Source organism: Tiliqua scincoides, chromosome 1 (genome assembly GCF_035046505.1).
Source record: "Tiliqua scincoides isolate rTilSci1 chromosome 1, rTilSci1.hap2, whole genome shotgun sequence".
NCBI lineage: Eukaryota > Metazoa > Chordata > Lepidosauria > Squamata > Scincidae > Tiliqua > Tiliqua scincoides.
The window spans coordinates 136,010,594-136,036,945 of record NC_089821.1 but is presented as its reverse complement, the minus strand read 5'-3'; the positions used below and the strand labels follow the sequence as shown (position 1 = coordinate 136,036,945).

Sequence of the window (26,352 nt, the reverse complement as noted above, 5' to 3'; positions counted from 1 at the left end):
GAGAAAATGATGCTTAAAAACAAATGTGTATCAAAGATAGCATTCCTTTTCAACTTGTTACAAGAATTCTGGTGTTAACTGTTATTTCCATCAGATAGTTTAATCAAGATCATTTTACCTTTTCAGGTCAACTGTGGTAACATTGAACACTACTCCTTTGAGCCAAAGTATCATGAAGAGACGTTGTGAAAAAGGGCAGTTCCCAATACTTTCTCCATCTACACCAGCCTAGAAGAAAGAGGAAATGGACAAGAGAATTAGCTAGCAATCTTTAGCCAGGAAAGCAATTCCTCTTAATACAGGTATGTGCTGCATAGTGACATTTCAACAAGTGACTGAGTCCTGCTGAACTCACTGGACTAGCTTCCTTCTCTCCTTCCTTGCCAGCTCAACTGGCTAACTGGCTAACTGGCACTTTGCACACCTGACACGGTGGCACAGAACCAAGCAGAACAAAGCAGCCAGGAGCCACTCTGCGCTGCCCAGGAACAGGGGCTAGGATCCAGCATACCCGCAAGGTACTGGCCCCGCCCCCAGCTCCCTGCCCAGCCACAGGCCTCCCCTCTCCCCGCCCCAAAATGCCTCCTCCCCACCCTCCACCCACCCCCTGAGACCCCCATGCCAGCCAAGCTTACTTCCAAGGAGGCGCAAACGTACTTTGCAGCATGTTAGGATTGTGCCCTGAGTGAAACATGAAATGAATAAAGGAAACATGAATGATACTCAGGTGATGCGTCAGTGATTATGGGTTTTCATTCTTGTTTTGAGTTTCTCTTCTTCCATGGTTATTCTTCTAAAGTTAAGGACAGCAAATTCTTTTGGTGTGCCACCAAAGGCAAGGAAAATAGAAAAGAGATTTTCTCTTGCTGATAATACTCAAAACCTTGGTTGGCTGATGAAATGGCCAGAACTTTAACATCATAACTACTTATGATCCTATGTTGCTGTTATTATAATTAAGAAAATTTATACAGGTTGAGCCTACTCATCCATGGATTTTGGATCCACAGATTTGGCTCAACTGGACCCCCACTGAGACACTTTCAGCCCAACCTAAAGCCTCTGGAGGCCTCCACAGCAAGGCACCAGTCACATTTGGAGCTCAGTGTACCCCAAAATCCACGTGATTTGATATAACACAGAGTTCAGTATCCACAGAGGGTCCAGGAATGGAACCCTCGCAGATAATGAGGGTTCCATTCATTAACCTGTATATCTTTTTCAATAAAAATAATTCATAAAGTGATTAGTAAAGAAAATCAAACAACTGAATGGCTCCTTGTCCCAAAGGGGTTCATAGACTTAAAAAAATGCAGAAGGAACACCAGCAAACAGCCACTTGAAAAGGCACTATGCTGGGGTGAAGAAGGTCAATTACTCTCTCCTTGCTAAATATAAGAAGAACACCACTTGACAAGATGCCTCTTCACCCAGATAGCAGGGTAACTGTTGTTCTAACTACCCTCTTCTAGCTACCCCTGCAGGAGCGTCAAAAACATTATAGTAGTCAAAAAGTGTCACAATCACAGTGAGAGTTGCGCTCACAGAGACCCTAAGACACCGTGATGTTGCTTATAACGCTCTTTCTCATGCGCGTGTGTGTGCTAGCAGAAAAAAATTCACAGTGCATCAGTGCATCAAGTGTCATCATTCACAATATTAGAGGTAAAAGGAACATGTGCTTGGTGTTTGGTTCCCCCTCTTCCAGGAGGATTCAAATCCTCCAGAAACCCAAACATAGCCAATAGCAGAGCCGTCCTTTTGCCAGGTATGAACCAAATGCCATTCCAACAGTGCTGATTCAAGGTTGGAAGGGGTCATCCCACAAGAAACCTTAATAGGGTCCCCTTCTCTTTGCTGCCAGTGATTGTGGTTGCTTTTCCTTACTGTCACTGCCTGCTCATTTCCCTGATAAAGAGCTGCAGACAGGTGAGTGAGAAGGTGTTCCTCCGTCTCCTTGCTGACTTGCTCTCCTGCCCAAAACCAAGGAGGTAGAGATGGTGAGAAAGAACAGCAGCAGAGTGCTTGGTCTGTGGGCCCACTGCAGAAGCGTGGGCCTTGGCAGGCCCTGCCAGCAAGACTTGCCAAGCTCTGGTGCCAGCCTTGGCACAACAGTCAGCTGGCTCTATAGTCCCGTGGGGAAAGAAGCCTACAAGAAGAATATATGTCTTACCCAGGGTTCAGGTTCCATGGTGAGAACTATGCTATATGACAGGGCTTTTCAAACTGGGGCATCACGACGCCCCAGCCTGAGGGCCCTGGCCTCTGCCCCCTTAAGGGTGGGGGCAGTGAGGAGGTGGGGGAGGCAGCAATGCAATCCCCAGGATCATGTCAGTTAGGGGGCTGCAGGAACTTGGCTGTACTTACCAGAGCCTCCTGCAGTCTTCTGGGGGTGTGGGGAGCCCTGCACGACAGACTGCAGGGCTCCTCGAAGCTTAAGAAGTGAAAGTGGAGCAATTGCACTCCACTTCCGGTTTGGCAGAGGCGGGGCACGATTGCTCCACTTTCGCTTTCTAAGCTTCGGGGAGCCCTGCAGAAGGTCGCACAGGGCTCCCCGCACCCCTGGGAGGCTGCAGGAGGCTCTGGTAAGTACAGCCAAGCCCCTGCAGCCCCCTGTGTGATGCGTCACTGCCTTCCCCCCACCCCCGCAAGGACTTAGAGTGGCTCAGATTCTCCCTGAGAGTTTGAAAATCTCTGCTATATGAGGAGACCAGACTTCTATCCATGAAGGGACCATGTAGAGAAATAATAGAAGGCATCACAGAAAGCTCACTAGAGGCATTCCCCATATGCTGCCTGATCACGCAGTGTGGAAGGATTCTACAATGGGAAGGAAAAGACAGGAGGCTTTTAAGTCCATCCATGAGAATAGTCACAAGTAGCAGCTACATCAAATGGTTCCTATGACTAGATGCTCATTAGGAGTTGTTCACTGAATAATGGAGAAAGGGTCCTGCCACTTGGGTGTGGGCCCCCCCCCCCATGAGCTGTGTACTCACTTATACTCCTGCTGAAGGCTTGCTCCACTCTGTCACTCTTACTGTAAAGACAAATATGCACCCATGCAGGTTGCTGAAAACAGCTCCATACACAGTGTGCATCCTGGCTCACTTCCTACCATGAATTACATGTTGTTTGGCCATCATAATCAATAGATAGAGTAAGCTGTTGATGTAACAATGAAGTTGGCTATGTTCCTGACAGTCCTTTCCAGCGCTACAGATAGGTGGAGCCTACCTGTATGTGGGGGTTTGTGGCCAAGGGGAGTCCCCTTGTGTGCAAACAATGAACTTTTTCTGTGCTGGCGGGTGTCATTGTTTTGTAAGGGAGGTCTGTTGAGAATGAGACAGAATCCAGTGTTCCTCAGTTGCAAGGGGGGAAAATACAAAATATTTTGTAGACATGGTACAATACGACACTACTCTGTTATAACATGGTTGTGGGGGATTTAGAAGCAATTCTATCATCCTGACAGCATAGTTCAAGGACAGACTTGTACTGTCGATCAGATAATTGTATTATTATGTCAAACTGGAGAAGCTTCAACAGCAGAGGTTCAACACTACCACTAAAATAAAATATAATGAAGGTTCCCAGTTCCTTTCTGGAGCAAGCAAGTAGATGTCTGGGAGAGAGAGAAGTGAGTCATATGCTGTGTACCTGATGATGAGTGTACCTGATGATCAAGTGTATGTATTGCGGTGTGGATGTGGTGCACAAGTACTTTATCAGGTATAGTTTTTCATAGTTTTAGGAAAACATTCCGCTAACAGCAGCTGGCAACATGGAAAAGGGAGAAGGAAATGCAAGTGGCAACAGCACAAAATGGAACTAATGAACCTAGACTTTACAGAAGACAGGAGGAGCGCTTGACGCAGGGATGCTATTTTCAGTTGCTGCCCCATGCCAAGTGTTTCTTAGGGTAAAATTAGATGTGTGCTAAACCGTGTAACTTCACCCGATGCTATGTTAGCTTTCAAAATAAACAGCAAAGGGGGCCCTAAGGAACCATGGCAAGGAGTAGGAGGCTTCAGTAGTTTATCCCCACTACAGTTTTGATTGCCCCTTCCCCACACAATATTTTTAAATGTAAAAAAACCCAAAAACCCTTCCATTGAAAACCAATGGAAGCTTTTTTCATTTAAAAATAGTACACACAAGTATGTGATCTGGATCAAAACTGTGATGGAGGCAAACTACTGAAGCCCTCCTACCCCAGCCATGGCTTGACATGGACCCCCCACTTGCTGTTTACTTCTAATATTCCACTGGGCAAAGCTGCATGATTAAACACCTATTTTAAGCAAAAGAGAAAGTACTGCATACTTCTGTAGTTACTTGCATGCCAATATTTGGTATTAATACAGTACAAATGATCATACCTTCTTTGGAGAAGGCACTTTTGACATCCAGGAAACTAAGCAGTTTACTAGTGTGCAAAAATTGAAATCACCATTATGCAATACATAGGAAACAGGTATCATTGTCAGATGATACCAGTATAGGTAATGAAAGTCAAAGTAACTATTTCCTACAGAAGTACAAACAGATATAGAAGAGGTTTCTGAAAAAAGAAGTTTCACAATGATGATGCACAGGACTTTTCTCTCCCACAGTACCTTTGGAATCTAAGATACAGTTGTTTTGTAATAACCAAATCAATCCATATCTGGAATTCAAATGAGCAGCTAAAAATTTTGGACCCAGGACCATAACCAGGTATCCTTGCAAATGCTGTTGAGTCTCAGGCAAAAGGACAGTCTCATCTTTAAGAACAATATTCAGCTATCAAAAATGAATGGCAGCCAGGTCCCTGAAAGTGAATACTGAAAATGTAACTGGAGATGAGTTTGAATTATTTATTGAAATTCCATGGCATTACTTGCACTATTAGAAACCGGGTGAATTTGCAGGGATTGTAAATACTGAGTCAGATCACATTTGTTTATGATCAAACACCATCTGACACCTCAATCCTAAAAGTTTCCTCAGAATAATTCCACTTATTTCATCGAGATTTACTTCCATGTTTAGGATTGTAGTCTACAGCTCAATTCAGCATAGGCCACCATTGCCTATGCTCTATGACTGCACAGGTTCTGACCTAGGAATATAATCCACACCGCTAAATAACTTCTGAGGCCAGTAATGTAGCAAGTGGGGGTGAAGGGCAGTCTGCCCCAGGTATCAAACTGGAAGAGGGTGCCATATGAGCCAAGATGGTAGTGGTGGGAGAAGCAGCAGCAGTAGCCATAGTTGCACAAGGAGAGCCTCCAAAGGAGACGGAAGGAGGGCGGCAGCAAGATTGCAAAGATGCCTACTGCTTGTGTTTCAGCAGCTTTGCAATCTTGCTGTTGGCCCCATTCCTTTTCCTTTGGAGGCTCTTGCTGAGGAGAAGGAATGAGAGAAGGAACGGGAGCGGCATGAGATCACAAAGCTGCTGCCACCACACTACCTCCTCTTCCAGAAGAACTCAGAAGTGACATCATGCGGCACTGCAGTACCACAATATCACTATTCTGGGCACAGCTTCCTATAGCAACACCTCTTTCTGAGACCTGCAACTCTCAGAGCACAATCCTAACTAATTTTCCACAACTGAGTTAAGGGTAATGCAACTCCAAGATAATCCAATATAATCCATTTTGTAATGAAAAATGGTTTGCAACCTTCAGTCTTGATAGACTATAGTATAAGCCTATAGCACCTGGTATTCCCAGGCGGTCTCCCATCCAAGTACTAACCAGGCCTGACGCTGCTTAGCTTCTAAGATTGGGCATTTGCAGGGTAACAGTTGCTGATGAAAAATTCAGTGGAAAAATCTCCCTGTAAGCAAGAAGCTACCAGACCTAAGAGGAGGTTTTAGGTCAGCTCACTCCCTGCTGAAATATATACAAGTTGAAAATTAGCTCAGCAAGGTGTGAGCTGAGTTATTTTTCAACTTTTATATATAATAAGCTCTCGTTATCCACTAGGGTTAATTCCTGTAAAACTCAGAGGATACTGACTTTGCAGGTACTGAATCATTGAACCTATGGGGAAAATGGGGTTAGATTCCAGGGGACCTTCTTCACCATACACTCTATCACAGTGTTTCCCAAACTTTTTAACTCTTGGACCCACTTTTTTAAACAATGCTCTATCAGCTTATGTAGGTTCACCAGACTCTTTACACACACACACACACACACACACACACACACACACACACACACACACACACCTTTACTGGCATATTTAAAAACAATATTTAATATCTAAAAACAAATAAATAGGCAGAACTACAATGCAACTACACCAAATACCATAAACTATAGAACAAGACATACATACAAAGCAAAGACATAAAAACTATTTGCTAAACCTAATAAGTAAATACTCCCACACATGATAGTTGTGAGAACATCATCTGAGTATTAAAGAATATTAAGAGTCCTATGAGTCTCCCACTGCTATGTTATGCCAGTTGATTGGAAGGGAGAAATTATGTATTAATAAATTTAAATAATATGCTATTTGGCTCATATGGGGTTTGTCATTACCAACCAACAGGTATTGTAAAACATCTTCATCAGAATGTCCTGAAAGATTCACAAGAATCAAATTTAAGTAGAATGAGTGAATATCTTGATAGAAATCACAGTATAGTAACATATGAGGCAGAGATTCAATGGCCCTATTACTGCATGGACAAAACCATGCTTCATACAGTAGACTTATATCAGCTGTACGGTATAGCTAAAACATTACACAGGAGCATGTTGCACCTCTCTAACATGAAGGCATGGCATTCCTGTGGATTTTTCAAGAAGAGGTAATTAGCCATTTTGTGCACTAAGAATAATAGATGGAGATACAGAGGATAACAGGTTTTCAGCACTGCAGCATAAGGAACCTGTTGTTCAATGTCCAATAGCCTGCCCTTAAGGAGCTTAAAGGCCTGGAATGGCAGGAAAGCTCCCAAAGAATCTAATGTAATGCTGTAGTTTTGATCTTTTGTATAAACCATTTGAATACAAGAGGGGGTAAAGAGTCAGCTAACATACTCTTAAGAAGAGGGTCATCATTTGAGGTATAACATATTTGAATCCAAAACTTGATTCAAATTTAGCCAAGCAGATGTCTCCAATCTAATTATTCCCACTTCCAAGCATAGGGCGGCAAAGGGCACACGGTTTATTATTATATAAGTATATTATAAAAAAAAGTTGCCTGTACCCTTTCTGCCGTAAAATTAAAGGCAGACATCCAGATAGGTGACCCAAACAATAACTGAGGTATAACTTTAGCTTTAAATATCCTCACTGCAGCAGGGATAAAAGAATTGCCCCATGTATTTTAAAAAATGCTTGTTTTCCTAGGATGTTAATTTCGCCAAATTAATCATGACTTGGCAGTGGCTTGCCCAGGATTGTCTGTAATAGAAATAAATAACCAGGTATTTAAATTGTTTGACCTGCTAGATAATTTTGCTATTTAAAATCTAGGAGGAGGTTTCCAACTCTTACCAAACATTACAATTTTGAATGTATCATAATAGTGGATACAAGTGTCTATCAAACATCTCAAACCAATTTTGGTGCGCAGAAACAATACCATTTCATCAGCAAACAGCAGAATTGGAATATAGAGGGCACCCAATCTGGGACAATGACTGTCTACACCTTGCAGCGCAGGGGCAAGGTCATTAATGTACAGATTAAGCAAGACAGGGGGTAAAATACCTCCCTGTTTTACATCTCTATTTGCGGTAATTTTGACCAGGTAAGTTACCATATTGTGATAATCTTATCCTACAAGATGTATTGGAGTAAAGTCTCTGGATCAGAAGAAGCAATCTGTTATCAATGCCTGCATCATTCAAATTTACCCATAACATGTGTCTATCTACTGTGTCAAATACCACTTTCAGATGTAAAAAAGGGGCATATAAATGGGACTTAGCCTGCTTTACCTGTTTAGTTATTAAATGGGATGATAATAGGCAATGGTTCAGGGTGAACTTGCCAGCTAAAAACCTTGCTTGTTTGGGACCATACCAGACTTTTGAAAAAGAAATAATATTTTATTTATTTATTTCTAATTAATAACCGAAAAAGACCCTCAAACATTTATTTACAAATGCTTACAAACTTTAGGAGCTCAGCTCCTTGCAGCAATCTTTAAAGCAACGGGAGATGTGCTCTTTGCAGGGTAATTAGCAACTGTAGCCGCAAGGCTTGAGGCAATTAGTTATCTGATCTTTCCATCACCTTTTGGCGACCCACCAAAGGGGTCACCTGTGGGTCCCGACCCACATTTTGGGAACCACTACTCTATGAACTTTATGAATGTGAATCTTAACATGAAGTCTATGAGGCTGGGTGATAGTGAGGGCTCATCAACATCTCCAACATCCCATGCTTCCTGCTTCATGCTGGATATCTCTCAATGCCTTGAAGGTTGCAGCAATGGCTATTTCTCTGTGCTGGCTATTTCTCCACTTGTTGAAGGTTTCTATTCCAACAACAATGCCTCAGAGTTTAGCAGTGAGGAGGGGGTTGCTTCATCTGTCCTCCTCCTCCTCCACCTGTCTCTTGTCTCCTTCCTTGGCCTGCCTTCCAGAGATCTCTCATCATTGGCCTCTGATCATCACTAGGTTCATCTGGAGTCCCTGAGATGCTGCCCAGGATGGTGGGGCAAATCTGGAAGCAGACACAAATGTGTCTGGTGAGTCTCCATAGGCCAATAGCAATGCCAATTTGATGTGGCACCAGCACAGTATTTGCAGATAATAAGAACAGAGTCGCAGATAACAAGACATAGGGCCCAATCCTATCCAGTTTTCCTGCACAGGTGCAGCCACAATGCATCCCCAAGGTAAGGGAACAAATGTTCCCATACCTTAAGGGGGCCTCTGTGACTGCTGCCCTACCACAAGATGCAGTGCGTACCCCATTGGAACAGCTGCACCGGCACTGGAAAATTGGATAGGATTTGGCCCATAGATGGCAATCCTGGCCCTCACAGATAAGCTAATTCAAGGATAGCAAATTCACATATAAAGAGAACTGACTGTATATCCTATCAACTTATGACTTTGACACCTCCACTTCACACATAGAACAGACCTCAGTGTGGTAAAGAAGTAGAATGTTTGGAGCTCAGCAGTGGTGGGGAGGAGAGACTGGGATCAGACAAATGTGTTTCATTTTAAAACACAACCCAGGAACTAGCTTGGGAAGAATGAAATTTGGGACTGGGAATGGGAAGATGGGAAAGCCAAAGAACAAAAATATATGGGAGAAAGGCAAGAGCCATTCTTTCACCAAAAACTATCCTGCCACTCATGAAGTTTCTCTGACTGCTCCCTAGTTCTTTTATGTCAGATTGTGATGGATAGGAGTCAATGCCTGGCAGAAAATAGAAAGGGCAGAAATACAGTGAGGGATGTGAGATTGCAATGACCATGCAATTGTCATGGGGTGATGAGCTGAAAAGAATATAGAGATCAGTACATAATACTGCAACAGCCATTTCTAGAGCATGTACAACCTGTGAGAATTTTCCACAGACAACTCTCCCTTATTTAGGTGTCAAATGATCAGCTGCTATCAACCGAAACATCCAACAAACTCTGCTTGCATAATAATCTCTAACAATAGCTTAGAAAATAAGCAGTTACAGAAAATACATTTCCTCTCCTGATATGTATTCATTCACGGCTGTTTGAAGGAAGCTGCCCATTCAGCAACAAAAAGAAAAATAGTAGCACCGCATGCCTGTTGACTATCACAAAGGGAGCCAGGATCTAGAAAAACACGAGCAACAATAGCAATCATCTGTCTAAGGCTGGCTTCTACCAATTGCAACAATATCTACACTATCAATACACAAGTAAGGTCAGAAAGACTCGTGAACAATATCTAATCTAGGCCATTAAAAAATATAATACTTAGAAATGGGAATGCGGATGTAAAACACCATAGTGAAAAGTTAGTTGCTTAAGAAATCTCTCTCTCCAGATTATGATAATGCTTAGCCCCTTTCTTTCTTTCTTATAATACATAATACTTAATTGAAAATAACTGAAAAACAAAAAATACAAAATATATAAAATAAATACAAGGGTCCAATCCTATACACAGTGCGTGCCGGCTTCCTGCCTGCGCGCACTGTCGCAAACATACTGTAAGGCATGTCTGTGGCCATCTACAGTGGTCCAGTCCAGTACTAGATCAGCACCAGCCGGTGCTGGGCTAGTGTTGGTGGACCGCCACTACTCCGCTGCTCTGCAGACCACTGGGTGGTGGAAAGGTAGGTTGGGGAGGAGGTGTTCCAGGACAGGGGGAGGTGGGAAGATGGTGGGGAGAGCGCAAGGAGGAGGCATGCTGGGAGAGGTAGGTGGGATCGGTGGATCTTTGTTCCACTGGATCCTGAGCCTCCGTGTTGGGCTGCCAGCTGACACAAAGGCTCTTGATTCTACCCTTGGGTCGCTGTAGAGTTGAGTAACCCCATTGCAGGGCTACTCGCCTTAACCAGGCGAGTAGCTTACTTGCAGGGCTATTCGCTTTACCTAGGAGAAGGAGACAAAAGTTCCCTTCTCCCGAGGAGCTGCTGGCACTGCCTGAGTTGCACTCGATGCATTGGCTCCCATTTTGAGTACCACTGCAGCCTCACACTCCAGGCAGCTCAGGATTGGGCTGTAAAACACCTAATCACAGCAAAATAAAAATATAACCTCAGGCAGCCCAATCCTGAGCTTCCCAGTGCCTACTGGAGCAGTGGTGCCAAAGTGGCTACAGCTGTATCAGGCAGGTGCCAGGAAACCTCTAGGAGTCCCCTCGGGGGAAGTCCCAAGCCCCACAATGGGGATTCTCAAGTGTGCACTGGCTTTTTTGCCAGTGCAGACTTGACTCTGTGTCAGGCCTTCTGGCCTGACACAGAGATCAGGATCCAGTGGCAGAGAGCAGCGCCTGTCCCACTCCCCTCCTGCCCTGGTTTCTCCCCAGCCCTGCCTTCTCCCTGCCCAATTTCCCACACCCATTCAGCTCCCCAGAAGCCACACTGCCACCCAGTAGCCTCACCCTTGGTGGTAGTGCATCCTCCTCTTGCTGGTGCTTGGCCCAGCACCAATGGTCTGTACTCAGTAGGTGCCATAAACATGCTTTGCGGCACATTTATGGCACCCAGCATCGGCACTAGGGCTCAGCGCAGGCACTGAGTGACTTATTGAGGAGTAAAAAGGAATGAGGGTCCAATCCTGAAAAGTGTGCGCTGTTTACTGCCAGCGCGCACTGTTGCAAACATGCTGTAAGGCACATTTGCGGCCCTAGCAACGGCGAGTGCTGGTGGTAGCCCAGCGCTGGCTGGCACTGGGCTACTGCCAGCTGGCCACCAGAGCTCCACCGCTTAGAGGTCGTGTGGACCGCCGAGCAGCGGACAGGTAAGTGGAGGCGTGGGGGGGAGACGGAGAGAAGGCGTTACAGGGAGGGGGAAGGAGCGAGGGGTGGAGTTGGGGGGACAGAGCAAGGAGGAGGGAGGTGGAGCCAGGGGAGCTTCACTGTTGGAGCTTCACTCACCCCTGACACGGAGGCTCTTGATTCACCACCGACCTTTGGTTAGCAGTGAATCGACTAGCCCCATTGTGGGGCTACTTACTTTACCCAGGGGAAGGGGACGAAAGTCCCCGTCTCCCAAGGAGCAGCTGGTGGCTGCCTGGAGCGTGCAGGATGCTGCAGCAGCCATTTTCTGTGCCGCTGCAGCCCTGTGCCCCGGACAGCTCAGGACTGGGCTGTGAGACTATATTGTTGCTTGATGCATGTAAATGCATCATATTGTCTTCATGTGTCAAGGGACCGATCAAAATGTGGGCAGCACACATTGTTGTTATTATCATCATAAATAATAATAGTAATAAGAAGAAGAAGATGACAATGGCAATGACCAAAGTGATCCCAGTGGTGACTGGCGCCCTCGGTGCTATTTCAAAAACGTCTTAAAGAGCACCTGAACAGCATTGGAGCCATAGAAATTACCATCAATCAACTTCAAAAAGCAGCTTTACTGGGAACAGCTTACATTTTGCAACAGTATTTTTAGGATAAAAACCAGACATCCCAGGTCCTTGGAAAGGACTCACAGCCCTAACTGAATCCTATTCAGTTTTCCAGTGCTGGTGCAGCTGTGCCAATGTGCAGGCATTGCATCCTGTGGTGGGGAGGCAGTCCCAGAGGCCTCAAAGTATGGGGACATTTGTTCCCTTACCTCGGGGTTGTATTGCAGCAGCACCAGTAAGGGAACAAATGTTCCCTTACCTTGAGGAGGCCACCATGACTGCTCCACCACCACAAGATGGAGCACACACTCTGTTGGCATGGCACTTGTGCTGGAAAATTGGATAGGACTGAGCTGTCAATGTCTGGATAAAACAAATCAGTCAATAACACCTATCTGACTATGCAATTTTTATTTTTATAAAAGAAGAAGAAGAAGTATAGTCAAGCTGGATCAGGGAAGTTAAAGGCAAACAGGCAAAGAAATAGGCAAACAACATCAAGAAACTGTGCATCTTCAGGAGTCTGCAGGAACTGCAGCAATGAAGAACAGAAAACTTTACAGTCTAACTGCCAGAAAGACTGTACAGGTCATCAGCCATAGTTAGCTTAGGGTGAAGCTATCACGGTCCAACTTATGTCTTGAAAACCTGCCCAGGCCCATGTGCTGCTTGGTCCAAACGCCACTGCCATGCACCTCTGGAAAAAAAAAACCACAGCAAGTGATGATACAGCCACCCTAACCTTGTTCCATCTCATGTGGTCCCTTTAAACAAAATAGGAAATGTGCACCCACCAGGAGTGCTGCCAGTGTGTTCTCCACTTCCTGTTTTGTTTAAACAGGGGCTGTATGAGGAAGAAATGAGGTGAGTGGATAGGAATTGGATTGCCATCTTGTGCATGGTTTTTCGGTGGGGGGGGGGAGTGCACAGCAGCAATCCACTTTCCTATCTTCTCAGTTCACTCCTTCCTTTAGCTATCAGGAAGTGCAGAATGCATTGGTAGCGTAGATGAAGAAGCGTTATGCTTTATTTTCATCATTATTGGCCCAATCCTATTCTCATGATCTGTCACTGGAACCAGTGTTCTGGCAGTGGAATGTGCTTGCTGGCTGTTGCGAAAGGTGATCCAGAAGCGCATGTAACCATGTGCTTTCACACTACCACCAGAGGTTGCTGAGGCCTCGCATGCAGCAGCAGGACAAAGAAAGCCTGCCAGTGGAGGCGAGTTGGTAGGATGGACAGAACAGGGCAGAGATTTGGGAGGGGAGGAGGTTTGTCGGGGCAGGAGGGCATAGGTCCTGGCATGTACAACCTGCACTCCATGCTATCCCTTCCTTGCCTCCCAACATGGCCCCTTTCTCCCCTTGGCCTTGTGTCAGCTAAAGAGCTGGTACAGATCAGAGAAAACCCACTGAAAATTGGGAGACTTACAGGGAGGTAAAGGAAAATATTTTCTCTTACCTCTCACCCAAGCCTATGAGCCCCCCCCCCCCCCAGCATCTAGAACAACCTTTTGGGGAGTGGCTGTGTGCTATGGCACGGAAAAGGATTGGGCTGCTAGTATTCTAGCCCTCCTCTTTTCTATCTGAACTCTTTCAGTTCTGGTAAGTATTCGGTATGGTTATAACCTAATTTTCTTCCTCGGGTCTTGAGTGTTTCTTCATTCTGTTGCAGACAAAACATTATCCAAGTGTGAGAGAAAAAAAGTATACCTTGCCTAGGAAAACTGGAAATACAATATAAAAGTTTTAGAAGTTTGTGCATCTCAGCCTCTTTGTGAGAGGCCATCATTAATGAACGAAGCTCTCAAAATGCCTTCCCAGTGGCTCCACAACTGGCCAATGTACAGCTAAATCTAGGCTTTTACAAGCAGCACTATCGTCATTTAGGTAAAGGTATGGAGACACTATAATGAACAGTATAGGGAGGACAAAAGATGAAGTGTGTAATTTTTAGCTATAGGACTGAATAAGTCTCTGGGAGGAGATGAGAAAGTAAAGAAGTTCTAAATCAGGCTGCTCGGAGCAAATTCTTGCACTAGACTCATAATGATGTCCTGTCCACCCCCCTGATAGTGCTACCACTGCCACTGGTGTTGAGGGTTCAGTGGCTAGATTGACTAGGTGGGCTTTCGAATGTCTGTGGATCCTTAGCTAGTGCCTGAGCCTCAATGCCTCCTTGTGGAGCCATATGTCTCCTTGTGTAGCTTCCTATGGGCTTTTTGGTGCTGTTGGAGCTGTGGAGACCATGAGCCAGCCTTAAGATGCTGGGCAAAACCCAGCACGGGTCTATCTTCCAGAACAAGGATAAGACGCTACAGCAACTGCAGCAGCTCAACCTACCGCAGTCCAATAGTACAACAATAGTACTGCCCCTTTAGTACAACTGTATTAATCTCAATAATAGAAAAATACTCCTACCATTTTATGAAGGCGGGTTGTTCCATCTGGAGATGGGTTTATCAGCAAAAAGAGCTTTTGCCCTTTGATTTGTAAAATCCGTTACATTTATTTCAAGCTTTCAGAATTTGTGACACACCCAGCCAAACACAGCTTAACACCCATGCATTTTGGGTTGCCAGGTGCTTATCAACACCCCCCCATTGTTATTCACCTATTTCTGCAGTGTTAGGAAGGCAGCAAAAACACCAGGTTTACTGAGTTTCTGATAGTCATACCAAGTTGTGCAGGCCTGTTTTACTCTATGAAAAGTCAAATGTTGGAAATGTTTTCTTGACTTCCTTTCATGCCAGCTACTAGCAGACAAGCACTTTGTACCACTATAATAGCATACATTTTGTTTTTGTGCAACATAAAACTGTTAGTCAATGCTTCAAGGAACCGCTAAATGTACTCCACATCAGGGGACCTTTTATGCAGAATGACTTTGCTTCTTTAACAGAAGGGTCATTATTATTACAGTACAGTATATTCAAACACAAGAGCAGAATAAATACCCAACATGCTTACGGCTTTTGTCTTTCTTAAATGTAGCAATAGGGAACAACTCTTTTAAGTACATGAGCAATCCTCCTTACCTTTGAAATGTAGAGAAGTCTATTTGCTCATTGCTTTGAACTCACTGCTCCATGGTACATTTCCAGCCCACTCACACCCCACCCTCATCCATCAGTCTTTCTACTAATCCCACTACTTGGTGTATACACCTATGAAGTAAAACCTGACACTGATTTCACCAGCAAAAGTCAAAAATGCAGCAAAGGCAGTATACAAATCTTTCTCCCCTGTTAGATAATACCTTCTATTATTGCTGTATTGTCACAAAATACACAGAAAAAAGAATTGTGAAAGTGTTTTCTTGCATGATTTGTACTATTTTTACATATGTATTTTTAATGGGGGGAGGAAACTGTTTTAAATCTAATACAGAATTACAGTCAAGTTTCCTGTAGGCAGGAAATTCAAAATCTGATTTCAACTGTATGTGTAAAAATATCCCTTATTCACAAATGGCACATCATTTCATTTATGAAAATCTAAACAACCAATGTCTGGGACGGACATAAAGAAAATCAAAGTAAAATTAAGAAAATAGTTAGACAATATATGGGATAGTTTGCTCTTCTTAATGATCTTCATGTCTTTGACCCCAATCCTATTGGGACCTTATACTGCCAGAGCTAGTATTCTGATACTGCAATGTTATTCACGACGACACAAAAGCCAAGCCATTTTTTTGTTGTTTTTGTTTTTGTTTTGTTTGTTTTTTTATTAAAACAGATCCTTGAAACTTACTGTCATGACATCTGTTGCATGCATAAGACACTTGACAATTCAATTCCAGACCGTGCCTACTCAATTTTTTGAGGGACAAATTGAGGGAAAGTACAAACCAATCCTTTTGTATTAGCAGCAGGGATGGGAAAGTCCAGCATGGCTTAACTTGAGTCAAGTTGCCAAGTCACCCTTTAGTGACTTTAAAAGACTTGAATCGGGTCCCCCCCCTTTAAAAAGCCTGCTGTCGAAAAAACGGGGCTGCTGCCGAGGGGTGTGTGTCAGAGTTCTCTTTAACTACTTCCCTGCTGCCCCATTCCATCTGTGAACAGGGCAGGAGGGACTGTGGGCGAGAAGGGACAGAAGCAGCAAGAGAGAGGAGGGTCACACACAGCAGCTGTGAGGCTTACCAGGACAATCTGATCCTTTGCAGCCCTAATCAGCAGTAGTCCCACTGTAGCCAGTCATTCAGTGAAGCTTCCCCCTCCCTTTCCATGCAATGCAAAGTGTGATTGCTATGAACTCCGCTCCCCCCCCATACCTGCCTCCTCCCCTTCCCTGGGCTTCTCAAGCCAATTGTAAGGCAAGAACCCCCTTGGCTCCTCTTCCTTCCTCCCTTAGCCAATGAAAATATCAGAATGCCCATCCTTTGTCCAATCAGAGGCATAGCTAGGTCATTTGACACCGGGGCCCATAAATTTGTCACCCCATACAACATAATTAATTAATTATTAATTATATTAATTACTAATTAACTAATTAATTAATTAATTCACATTTTATACCAACCTTCCTCTAAGCAGCTCAGGGTGGTGTACATCATTCCTCCCTTTATTTTGTCCTCACAATAACCCTGTGAGGTAGGTGAAACTTAGAAATAGTAATAGTCATGACATGAAATTAATAATAATAATGGCCAGAAAATAAATGCAGTGAATATTTCCCCACAAGCAATGGATGAAATTCTGCATCAAATGGTATATAACATGATGGTATTATTTCTAAAAGCTACGATTTCCACAACTTTGGTCACTAGGGTGTCACACACACACACACACCCCAATGTCTCATTGGCCTGTTTTGAGTTAAGGCAGTGGTTCTCAAATTTTTAACACTAGGACCCACTTTTTAGAATGACAATCTGTCCAGGACCCACCAGAAGTGATGTCATGGCTGGAAGTGACATCATCAAGCAAAATAAAATAATTATAGATAGTTAAATTAAAGAAAAACAGATAATTAAATAAGGGGAAGCCAGCCTTGTTCCACCAAGTGAATTTTCTCTGTAGCCTGCCTGCAAGAACACTCCCCCCAAAAAAATATCAGTGAGATGTTCAGCCCTCCCCAGTGCCCAGTTCAGTGTAAATTCTTATATTTCAAGCATAGCACTATCAGGACCCACCTGGCTTTACAGGTCTAAAAACAAATAAAATGAACCTTACCAGTTGAAGCCTCTGTTTTATTCTTTGTGGGGTGCTGCCTTCTGGAGCATTTGTTGAGCTCCACTTTCATCAGATTGGGACCATGCAGCTAGCCTTGCATTCCTGTTTGCCTGACTCGACCAGGAGCCAAGGCATGTTTGCTTACTCATGAGTAAACACGACCTTGTGGTTTACTTTCTCTTTCCATAGGCTCAATACATTAATCTGCTTGGAGGGAGGGACTTCCTTTTTGGGTGTTTTTGGGGGGCTGCTTTCATTGGATAGGAACCATTCTGGTGTCATTGGATTCCTCTCAGCCTGCCCTTTCTGACGAACTATGGAAAGTTCACCTACTCACTAGTAAACATGCGATATGGCTCAGTTTCATTTTCCATAGGGTTCCGTGCAATTTTTTGTTTCTGGTCTTTTGGCCATAACATTTGATGGAAAGGAGATATTTCAATTCGGTTTCATGCATTGCATTCTGCTGCAAATTCTGCATCCAACGGTATATGGCATGATGGGGTTGCACCTAACCTTCGCAATATTAGCGATGTTGGGGTATTTGTGGTGTGTCACCCCCCCAAGGATGGTACCCAGGTCGGACCACCCCCTCCACCCCCTGCTAGCTACACCACTGTGTCCAAAGATCATCCATTACTTCCTTCCTATCAGAGACGGGGAAAAGAGAGCTGAGTTCCACCTCCCCCCATTCATTGCAAACATTAACCCTTTCCTTTCTCCCAGCTGAACTTTCGTGCTGCTCACCCTGTCAGAATGCTGGCTCCATGAGGTTTTTCACACCATGAAAACAGTAAGCAAGTACACGCAGACACTGGCAGACTTGAGTCAGCAAGTGTAGGGACAAGTGCTGAGTCAGGAGGGCCCTGACCAGAGTCTTTTTCAGATTCTTCCACATGCTTGACTCATGAGTCACCCAGAATCATGCATTTTCACAACTCAAGTGCAAGTCACTGACCGGAGTTCCCAACCCTGATTTATAGAATCCAGATGAATAGCAACGTTAATCATGAAATTTATATTTTTATATTACAAGGCAGCAGTGCTATCTTGGATTAAAGAGTGGATTACACTAGAGGATCAAAGAATCCTTAAATTGAAGGACATGATCTTGAATGGGGATGGCATGCATTTGTCTGGTATGGAAAAGCGAATGAATATAAACGATTTAATACCCATATATTAAGGAAATCCTTATTATAGATCTGGATTAAAATACAAAGACAGTTGTATGGGGAAATCCCATACAGGTCGCGCCGTTGGAAGCATATACCTGACCAAGTTTATTACAGACAAAAAAATGATTAGATATGAAAATTTAGTGAAGAAAGATGGGAAATTAAAGACAAAAGAATTGTCAAGGCAAGGTGTGGAGATGGATTGGTGCACTCACCTACAGTTAGATTCAAGATTTGGGGGAGATAAACAAGAAGGTTTCTATATGAAACAGATGCTATTTGATAGACTATTGCTAGAAACAAAAGAAAAATATATCAAAAAAATCTGTATGTTCTTATTGGACCTCGAGATGCAAGAAGAAACAGTAAAACAATATATGATAAAATGGGTGCAAAACATAGGCCATAATATCACAATAGATCAATGGGAACAGATCTGGAAGCATAATATAAAACTTACTAGAGCAACAGATTTCAAAGAAAATGTATATAAAATGTTTTATAGATGGTACATGACACCAAAAAAATTGGTAAAAATGAAACAATATATCAAATAGTTGCTGGAAATGTAAATGTGCGGAAGGAAGGTTTTATCATATGTGGTGGACATGTAAAAAATGCAAATTTATTGGAGGACGGTAAGAAATCTAATACAAGAGATCGCTGGATTTACTATTTCGTTGAAACCTGAATTATTTTTGCTCAATATTACTTTAGAAGTTATAGATAAAGAAAATGATGTGTACCTAGTTATTATGATTTTAACTGTGGCAAGGATTTTATATGCTAGATATTGGAAGGACTTTAAAATACCAATAAAAGATGAATTAATCGAGAAAATAATGAATGTGGCGGAAATGGACAGACTGTCAGAAATTTTGGACCATCAACAAAAACCGATACAAATGGAGCAATGGAAACCTTTTCATGCTTGGTTGAAAATGAAGTTTTAGAAACATATGATAGGGCATTTAGATGATTGTACTATATATACATATTATATTTGATATATGATAGATGAATGAAAAGTGATATTAAGAGGTAAATTTAGAAGAGGAAATTGATTAGGAGATTTGATTTATTAGCTTTAGTGATATATAATAATGATATATGATTTCCTGCACCCTTTTTTGTGTGTAGTGAAGTGTGTTATGTTTTTTTGTGTTATGTGTTGTGTTTGTTTATATTTGTTTTTGGAAAATAAAATTTTTTAAAAAAAAATCATGAAATTTATATCATTTATTGTGAAATGATATATCCAAATCTCCAAATCTAGGAAAAAATTTGCTCAATCATTGTTGATTAGTTCTTGTGGTTGAAAGTAGTCCTTCAATTCCTTGGGTCCCAAAGTGCTTAGGACTTTAACCACCAGAACCCTGAACTGTGCCTGGTGTTGCTGTTTTAGGTATATGCTGTTTTAGGTGAGGTATATGATCCCTGTAGCTGATTCCAATTAGTAACCTAGCAGCTAGGTTTTGTAATAACTGAGGTTTCTGAAAAGTCTTCAATGGTAGCCCCACATGCAATGTATTGTAGCAGTCTAATCTAAACATAACTAGGGATTGGATAACTATGGCCAGGCTATTGCCGTTCAGGAGAAGTTGCAGCTGCTGCACCATCCTTAGGTGATGTGCTAGATTCTGTGAAGCTTCTACCCCTTCACCCAAATTGGAAATCTTTCATTGTGCAATATGAAGCCGATTAGGCTGCAATCCTGTACACACTTTCCTGGAAGAAAGCACCACTGAACAGGACCTCGCTTCTGGGTAGACATGCATAGGTTTGCACTCTTAGACAGTCATTGCAGCTTCCCCATTATGTTGTTTGTAATGTTTGGTGATGACCTGTACTTTCTCAAGGAAGCTTAACACCATTCTGGTATGCACCTGACTTTGTTAGGAAAGACTAGAAGAGGACAGCAAAACCTGACTGGATTTTGCTCACTCCTGTGATTTGCTTGATTTTGGACACCTGGATTTTGCTCACACTTGTGATTTTGCTCACACCTGATCCATCCAACTGGCCATGGTTTAGCAAACAGTTTTCATATCAACACCGCCAAGCTGTGAACTCAGACTGTCCAAAACAGGTCAATCACTACCCCCCTGGTCAGATAAACCATAGGAGCAGAGCCATTGAAATAGTGTCCTCTGTTCCCAATCCAAACAACATATCCAGACAAATACCATGATTGATAACATTAAAGTTGCTGAGAGGTCCAGGGGTCACATTCTTCCATCCTTCTTCTGGCATTGGTCATCTATCAGGGGTGGCAATGCTGAAACCAGGCTGAAATTGATCAGAAAATCAGTTTCCAAAGTGCCTGGGGTTGCACGGCAACCAGCTATTTGAGTACCTTGCCCAAGAAGGTACTATTTGTCACTAAGTGAGAGTTCTTGTTGCAGTTCTCAGGGTCCAAAGAAGCTTTCTTCAAGGAGTCTTTCCTTTTGCAAGGAAGCATTAAGTCCCTCCCAAACCCAGGCAGTCACCTTCCTCTGGCTAGATGTTACAAGCCTTAAAGGACAAGGGTCAAGCAAATAAGTGGTCAGCTGTATTCCACATCTGATATAGAGAACAACTGACAAGCCAATCATTTTCAGTGCTGGTGCAGCAGAGCCACATGGACCATACCATATATGGGGTTGAAATTGGGCAGGCCAGATGTCTCCTCAGAGTAAGAGAACATTTGTTCTGTTACCCATGTTGACCCCCGCTAGCCCAATGGGGCTACTTGTATCTGTACACTGGTGCAAACTGAGTAGACCTGCGTCAGGCTTTAAGTACTGGAATGGGAGTTAGGATTTTGTGGCAGACTCCTCCACCATTCCCACCCCCTCCTGGGCTAGAAACACCCCACTCCCCACCCTCCCCAACCCCAAAACATGCCTCCCCACCTCTTTTTCACTCTCCCCTGCCCCTACACCTAGTGCTTAAATTACCAGCACCAGTTGGCCATTCTGCTGGATTCAGCACCACTCGGACAGCGAGAACTTCCTGCCAGTGCTGCTTGCTTGTGAGTTGTTACAAATGTGCTTTATGGATGCTGCAACGTCACAAATGTGCTCAGCTGTCACTGAGCAAGTTCCAGGATTGGGCTGTGAAACTGTTCCCTCCTGCTTAATTTTTAGGTGGCTCCTCTATGCTGTTCTCTTTTTGCTGCTGTTTTTATTTTTAATTTATGTTGATTTAACTTGATAGTTTTTGCCATTTTAACTTATGTTTGTTAGGCATTTGGGGGTCCCACACTGTGGGACAAAAACACAGAATATGAACATTTTAATAAAACATTAATAAAATATTGATTAAAATTAATTTTCCCTAGAAACTAGGAATAATTCATGTGGCGTGGAAGAAGGTGGCAGACTTGGCAACCTGCCCTAAAAAAGATGAAATCTGAGCCATATAACTGCTGCTCCATTTGCCCAAACCTTTATTATTATTCTTTATTTTTCACATTTTTATACCGCCCTTTCTCCAAAGAGCTCAGGGCGGTGTACACAGCTGCTCCCCTCCTTTTGTCCTCACAACAACCCTGTGAGGTAGGTGAGGCTGGGAGAAAGTGACTGGCCCAAGGTCACCCAGGAAGCTTTGTAGCTGAGGGGAGCTTCAAACCTGAACTTTTGACTCCTGAACTTTTCCTTCAGGAGTCATCACAATGGCTCTTTCTGTAGGTTATTCATATACCACAGTTGTCCCAAACCTGGAGTTAATTTCTAGAAAGAGAGGTGCCAGGGCTCAACTTTGTCTCTAAGTTATGCCCCTGACCTGCTACTTCCGTATGCCAGGCATGTATGCATCTTTCTTTTAATGCATGTTTTGGCTCAATATTTTTCCTCTCTTTTTTCGAGTGGATACGAAATAAATAGGTATTTATATCAGGGCACAATCCTAACCAACTTTCCATCACTGGTATAGCTGTGAGGCATGTGCAGCATTCTGCAATTGGGGGGCAGTCATGGAAGCCTCCCTCAAGGTAAGGCAAAGTTTGTTCCCTTACCTCAGAGTTGCATTGTCCTTACCTTGATACTGGAAAGTTGGTTAGGATTGCGCCCTTAGAATTTTCCAGTGCCGGTGCAGCCGTACCAATGGGATGCGCACTACATCCTGTGGTGGGGAGGCACATGCAGAGGCCTCCTCAAGATAAGGGAATGTTTGTTCCCTTACCTCAGGGCTGCATTGTGGCTGCACCGATGCTGGAAAGTTGGATAGGATTGGGCCCTTGGTTAAATACCTTCAATTAGCTTTCATTTGAAGCTTTTTTTACTAATGTAAACGGAGTATGGGGGTGTACAGTCTGAATCATAACACTAACAGTGGCAAAGCGTTAAAGTCCTTGACTACCTTTGTGGTCTCACTGCGATTTAAATGACAAGACAACAATCCTTTGTAGTTTAACAAAGGATTATTGTCTTGTTGTTTAAATCAAAGTGTACACATCTTTCTACAATCCTTCCAGAAACTGCAATCCTAGACTACAGTCCTTCTTTTTGACATGCCAACTCCCTATGCACTGTGATACTTTTTAAAAAACAAATGTTGAGTTAAATACATCAAATCAAGGCAAGCCCATCCATGAAAAGCCCTGAAAATGTTGTGATGAGCAGCAAGTTGGAGGGGAGGGGAGAATTGTCGAGGAATATTTATTGCCTGCACCTTTCCGCAATCCCCACCAGCCCACCAAAGACAAGCTACTTCAATTGTTTTCCAGTCCTCTTCCCACTTGCTTTCAGATCAGGGTGGTCAAGGCCCACCTCTTTCTCCAGTGCTACTGAAGGGAAAGAAAGTTGCCATCACCATGGTGCTCCACCTCTCTTTCCCATCCTGCTGCTTAAGGAAGCCACTGCATGGGCAAAGAGTAGTAGAGCGTGGTGCGATCCTCTTTTTACCCACCTTCTCACTTACCACAGGTCCCATTCCACCTTCTACCTGTACACTGTCCTGTTTCAGATAAAGAGGCAAAGCAGAGCATGATCCGCTCTTCCTGTTTATTTCATACATGACATAGGAGGATCAAACTTATTGTGTTTCAAATGACAGATTTTGGAGGACCATTAAAGGGCAGCAAATTGCCAACTACTTGGTTTATTGTCTTTTTTTACCATCAGGACACCATCTGGATTTTCAGCTTCAGGGACCAGAATGTCTTGGGTCATCCTCACAATGTCATGAGGTGAAGCATGTGTAGCTTGTTAATAGGTACTGGTACCCGAGTCAGTGAAGCAAATGCACTTTCCACATGGAATCACTGTCCTTTATTGGTCCCCATACTGCAGGACTAAACCCAGTGTCTGCAGCTGATGGGGTGGAAGGAAGGATGCTTTCATGCTCCATGGTCCGGTGGAGCTCTCAAAGGTTCCAAGAATTCTTCCCCCTCCTCAGGCAGTTCTGTTGCTGTCACCCAGAAGACAGGTGACCCTGGAGATTATTCTGCTGTATCCTAGATCCATTCATATTACAAACAATTGTGGGATACCCCAGAAGCTTCAGACTAGTAACTGCATTAACAAATTTGGTAACACTTATAAATGTCTCAGAGGAAACGAACATCTAAACTATATACTTGAACTTCCTGCAATGGTTTCTGCTGTGGTAGTATGGTAAAATAGTCATCTGAATATACAGGCACACCCCAGTATCTGTGGGGGAGTCATTACCAACCTCACCCCACCCCACGGATACCAGAAACTGTGGATAAGAGTGAATGCTAGAAGAAGCTGTTCGCAAATCCCCCCCAGCGCAAATTTAGCTGTGTCTCATTGCAGTCATCCAGTGTCTGCTGGGGTAAACATTGCCAGGAAGGGTTTGGAAGGCTGAAACTAGCTCTGAAGCTTTGGCATGCTTGTGTATTTAAGGGCTGTGGGGGACTGTTAAAGGAACAGTGTTCCACTTATTCCACTTCAGGAAATTGCTGCAGCCGCCCAGGGACAAAATGCTTAATTTCTAAAGAGTCTGTCTGGTCAGTTAAATGTTGAAGTTACCACGTGGTTTAACTTTCTTTCAAAAAGAAGGGGGGAAACTGTCACTGAGAGATTAGAGACTGATCCAGAAGGAAGAATGCACTTCTCCAACTGAGGTTTTCCACTTGGAAAACTGATTTCTGGCCAGACACAGCTGTACTGGCTGGCATGAAGACTAGGGGTGCATGGAGGAGGATTGTGGAGGCTTCCCAGTGGAACAGCAAGCACCATCCTTGCCGGGGAAGCCTTTGCTGGCATGCAGCGTCTCCACTTTGGAGACCACTGCTCTAGGAGGATTTCCTGCTATAGGCAAGGGGTTGGACTAGATGACCTTGTAGGTCACTTCCAAGTATGATTCTACAAGTGATAGCCTATACAGCATTTAAGTTATCTGAGACATTCCACCATATATAACATACAAAAAGTGTTCCATTTTCCTTCACACACCATTGTCTCACACCATGCATCTCTTCACACATGCAGCAGGTACTCTTCAAGCATACAGTAATCAAGTGATACACATACACGCAAGAACTAGCCATACATGACAACAAAACTTACAGCTTTGTTTCTGTCCCCCTTCTGTCCCGCAGGAACAGGTCCCCTGCTAACCTGCAGATACACACACACTGGAGTGACTTGCCCCACAATTCAGAAATGAAAGCAAGGTTCTCCATAGCGCAGCTGGCACTCAAAAGTGAGGACCTTGCATTGTTAAGGCTAGGCCAAACAACAGGAAGGAAAGCAAACAAGATCATGAAACAAGAACACTCTGCTAATTGGCAATGCTATCACCTCATGCTCAGATACTGTTCCCAGTATGAGCTAATGAACAGAAGTGCAGAACTAAAACGCTTCCAAGAGAACACACTGAGCTGTCAAAGTTAGCATTGTTACTGCCAGGCGGCAAGAGAGTTTGGCATATTAAATTAAATAAGCCCAGCTGACTAGAAAGTTATGATACTTCAGTATCTCACCTACCTTGACAAAGAGCTCAATTTCTGGGTCCTTTCCTTCTCCATTAGCAGGAGATGAGTCTGTCATTTTTGACCCCCACAAGCTAGGAGTTGTTCTCCTTACAATGTGAAGCAATAAAAGGTTCCAGTTACAAGAGCTATGTCTCCTTCCATAAAGGTGCCAGCAATTCCTTTTTTTCTTCCTCTAAAACATCTCTTTGCTGTTTTTTAAACTCCCACTAAACTAGGACATGTCTTTTCTCTGCTAAGAAACTGAGAAAGAAAGAAGGGGAAAAAAAGAAAAGGACAAGGAAGGAGAAACTGTCAAGGTTTATACCAGTTTGTAGGAGCAACAAGTGCGACGGTGCTGTGTTGTGTTCAGAGTGCTCGCCTGTCAGAGCTCTGGCTCACACTGCCAACCCAAAATAGCCCAGTGCTAGAGAAGAGGGTGGGGTTAACTCGCAGGGGAGGAGACAGCTATCAGTACCTAATCCATTTTAACAGCCTCAAATCAAATGATTTCTTTTTCAACATCATATGAAAATATCAAACTGCATTTTCCTCTTCCTTATCCATATGTTCAATATTCAGAGCCTTTGCAAATAGCATGAGAATCCCCTCTTAAATCTCAAAGTATATTCATCCTGTTAAAAACATATTCGGAATAGATTCTTGCCAGGGATGGGAACTCGAGTCACATGACTCGAGTCCGAATCATAAAAACATGTGTTTCGCAGACTCGTGTACACTCGAGTCAGGTGTGTCAAGTCAGGTGTATCAACTTCCACTGACTAGGAACTGAGACCCCATGTGTGCAGATTTGAGTCTGTGTGTAGGTGTACTTGCTAACTTTTTTGGCATGTGAAAGACCTCATGGGGTCATAATTCAGACTGGGCAAGCAGCGGCAGGAATGGGTTAATGTTTTGCATCAAGCAGGAGGTGAGAGGAAGGATGTGGCTCTCTTGTCTATCTCTGAAAGGAACTGATGATAGCTGGATGAAGTATGGGTGGTCTTTTTTTTTTCCTCTGGATAAGAGAGGGCAGAAG

The 26,352-nt window shown here is 43.5% G+C and overlaps 1 protein-coding gene across 2 annotated transcripts in view; it reads right to left on the bottom strand.

Moving 5' to 3' along the window:
- CLIC5 (chloride intracellular channel 5) overlaps nucleotides 1-25,701 on the bottom strand; it is a 59,170-nt gene extending 33,469 nt beyond the window's left edge. The window contains exons 1-2 of one of the 2 annotated variants that reach the window (XM_066636261.1): nucleotides 25,330-25,701; nucleotides 119-228 (exon numbers count right to left, since the gene is read on the bottom strand). In XM_066636261.1, the coding sequence (XP_066492358.1) occupies nucleotides 119-228; nucleotides 25,330-25,392 (173 nt within the window). In that variant the 5' untranslated portion in view covers nucleotides 25,393-25,701. The remainder of the gene's footprint in view (nucleotides 1-118; nucleotides 229-25,329) is intronic. The other variant, XM_066636342.1, reaches the window with a different exon arrangement.
- Nucleotides 25,702-26,352: the final 651 nt, after the last annotated feature.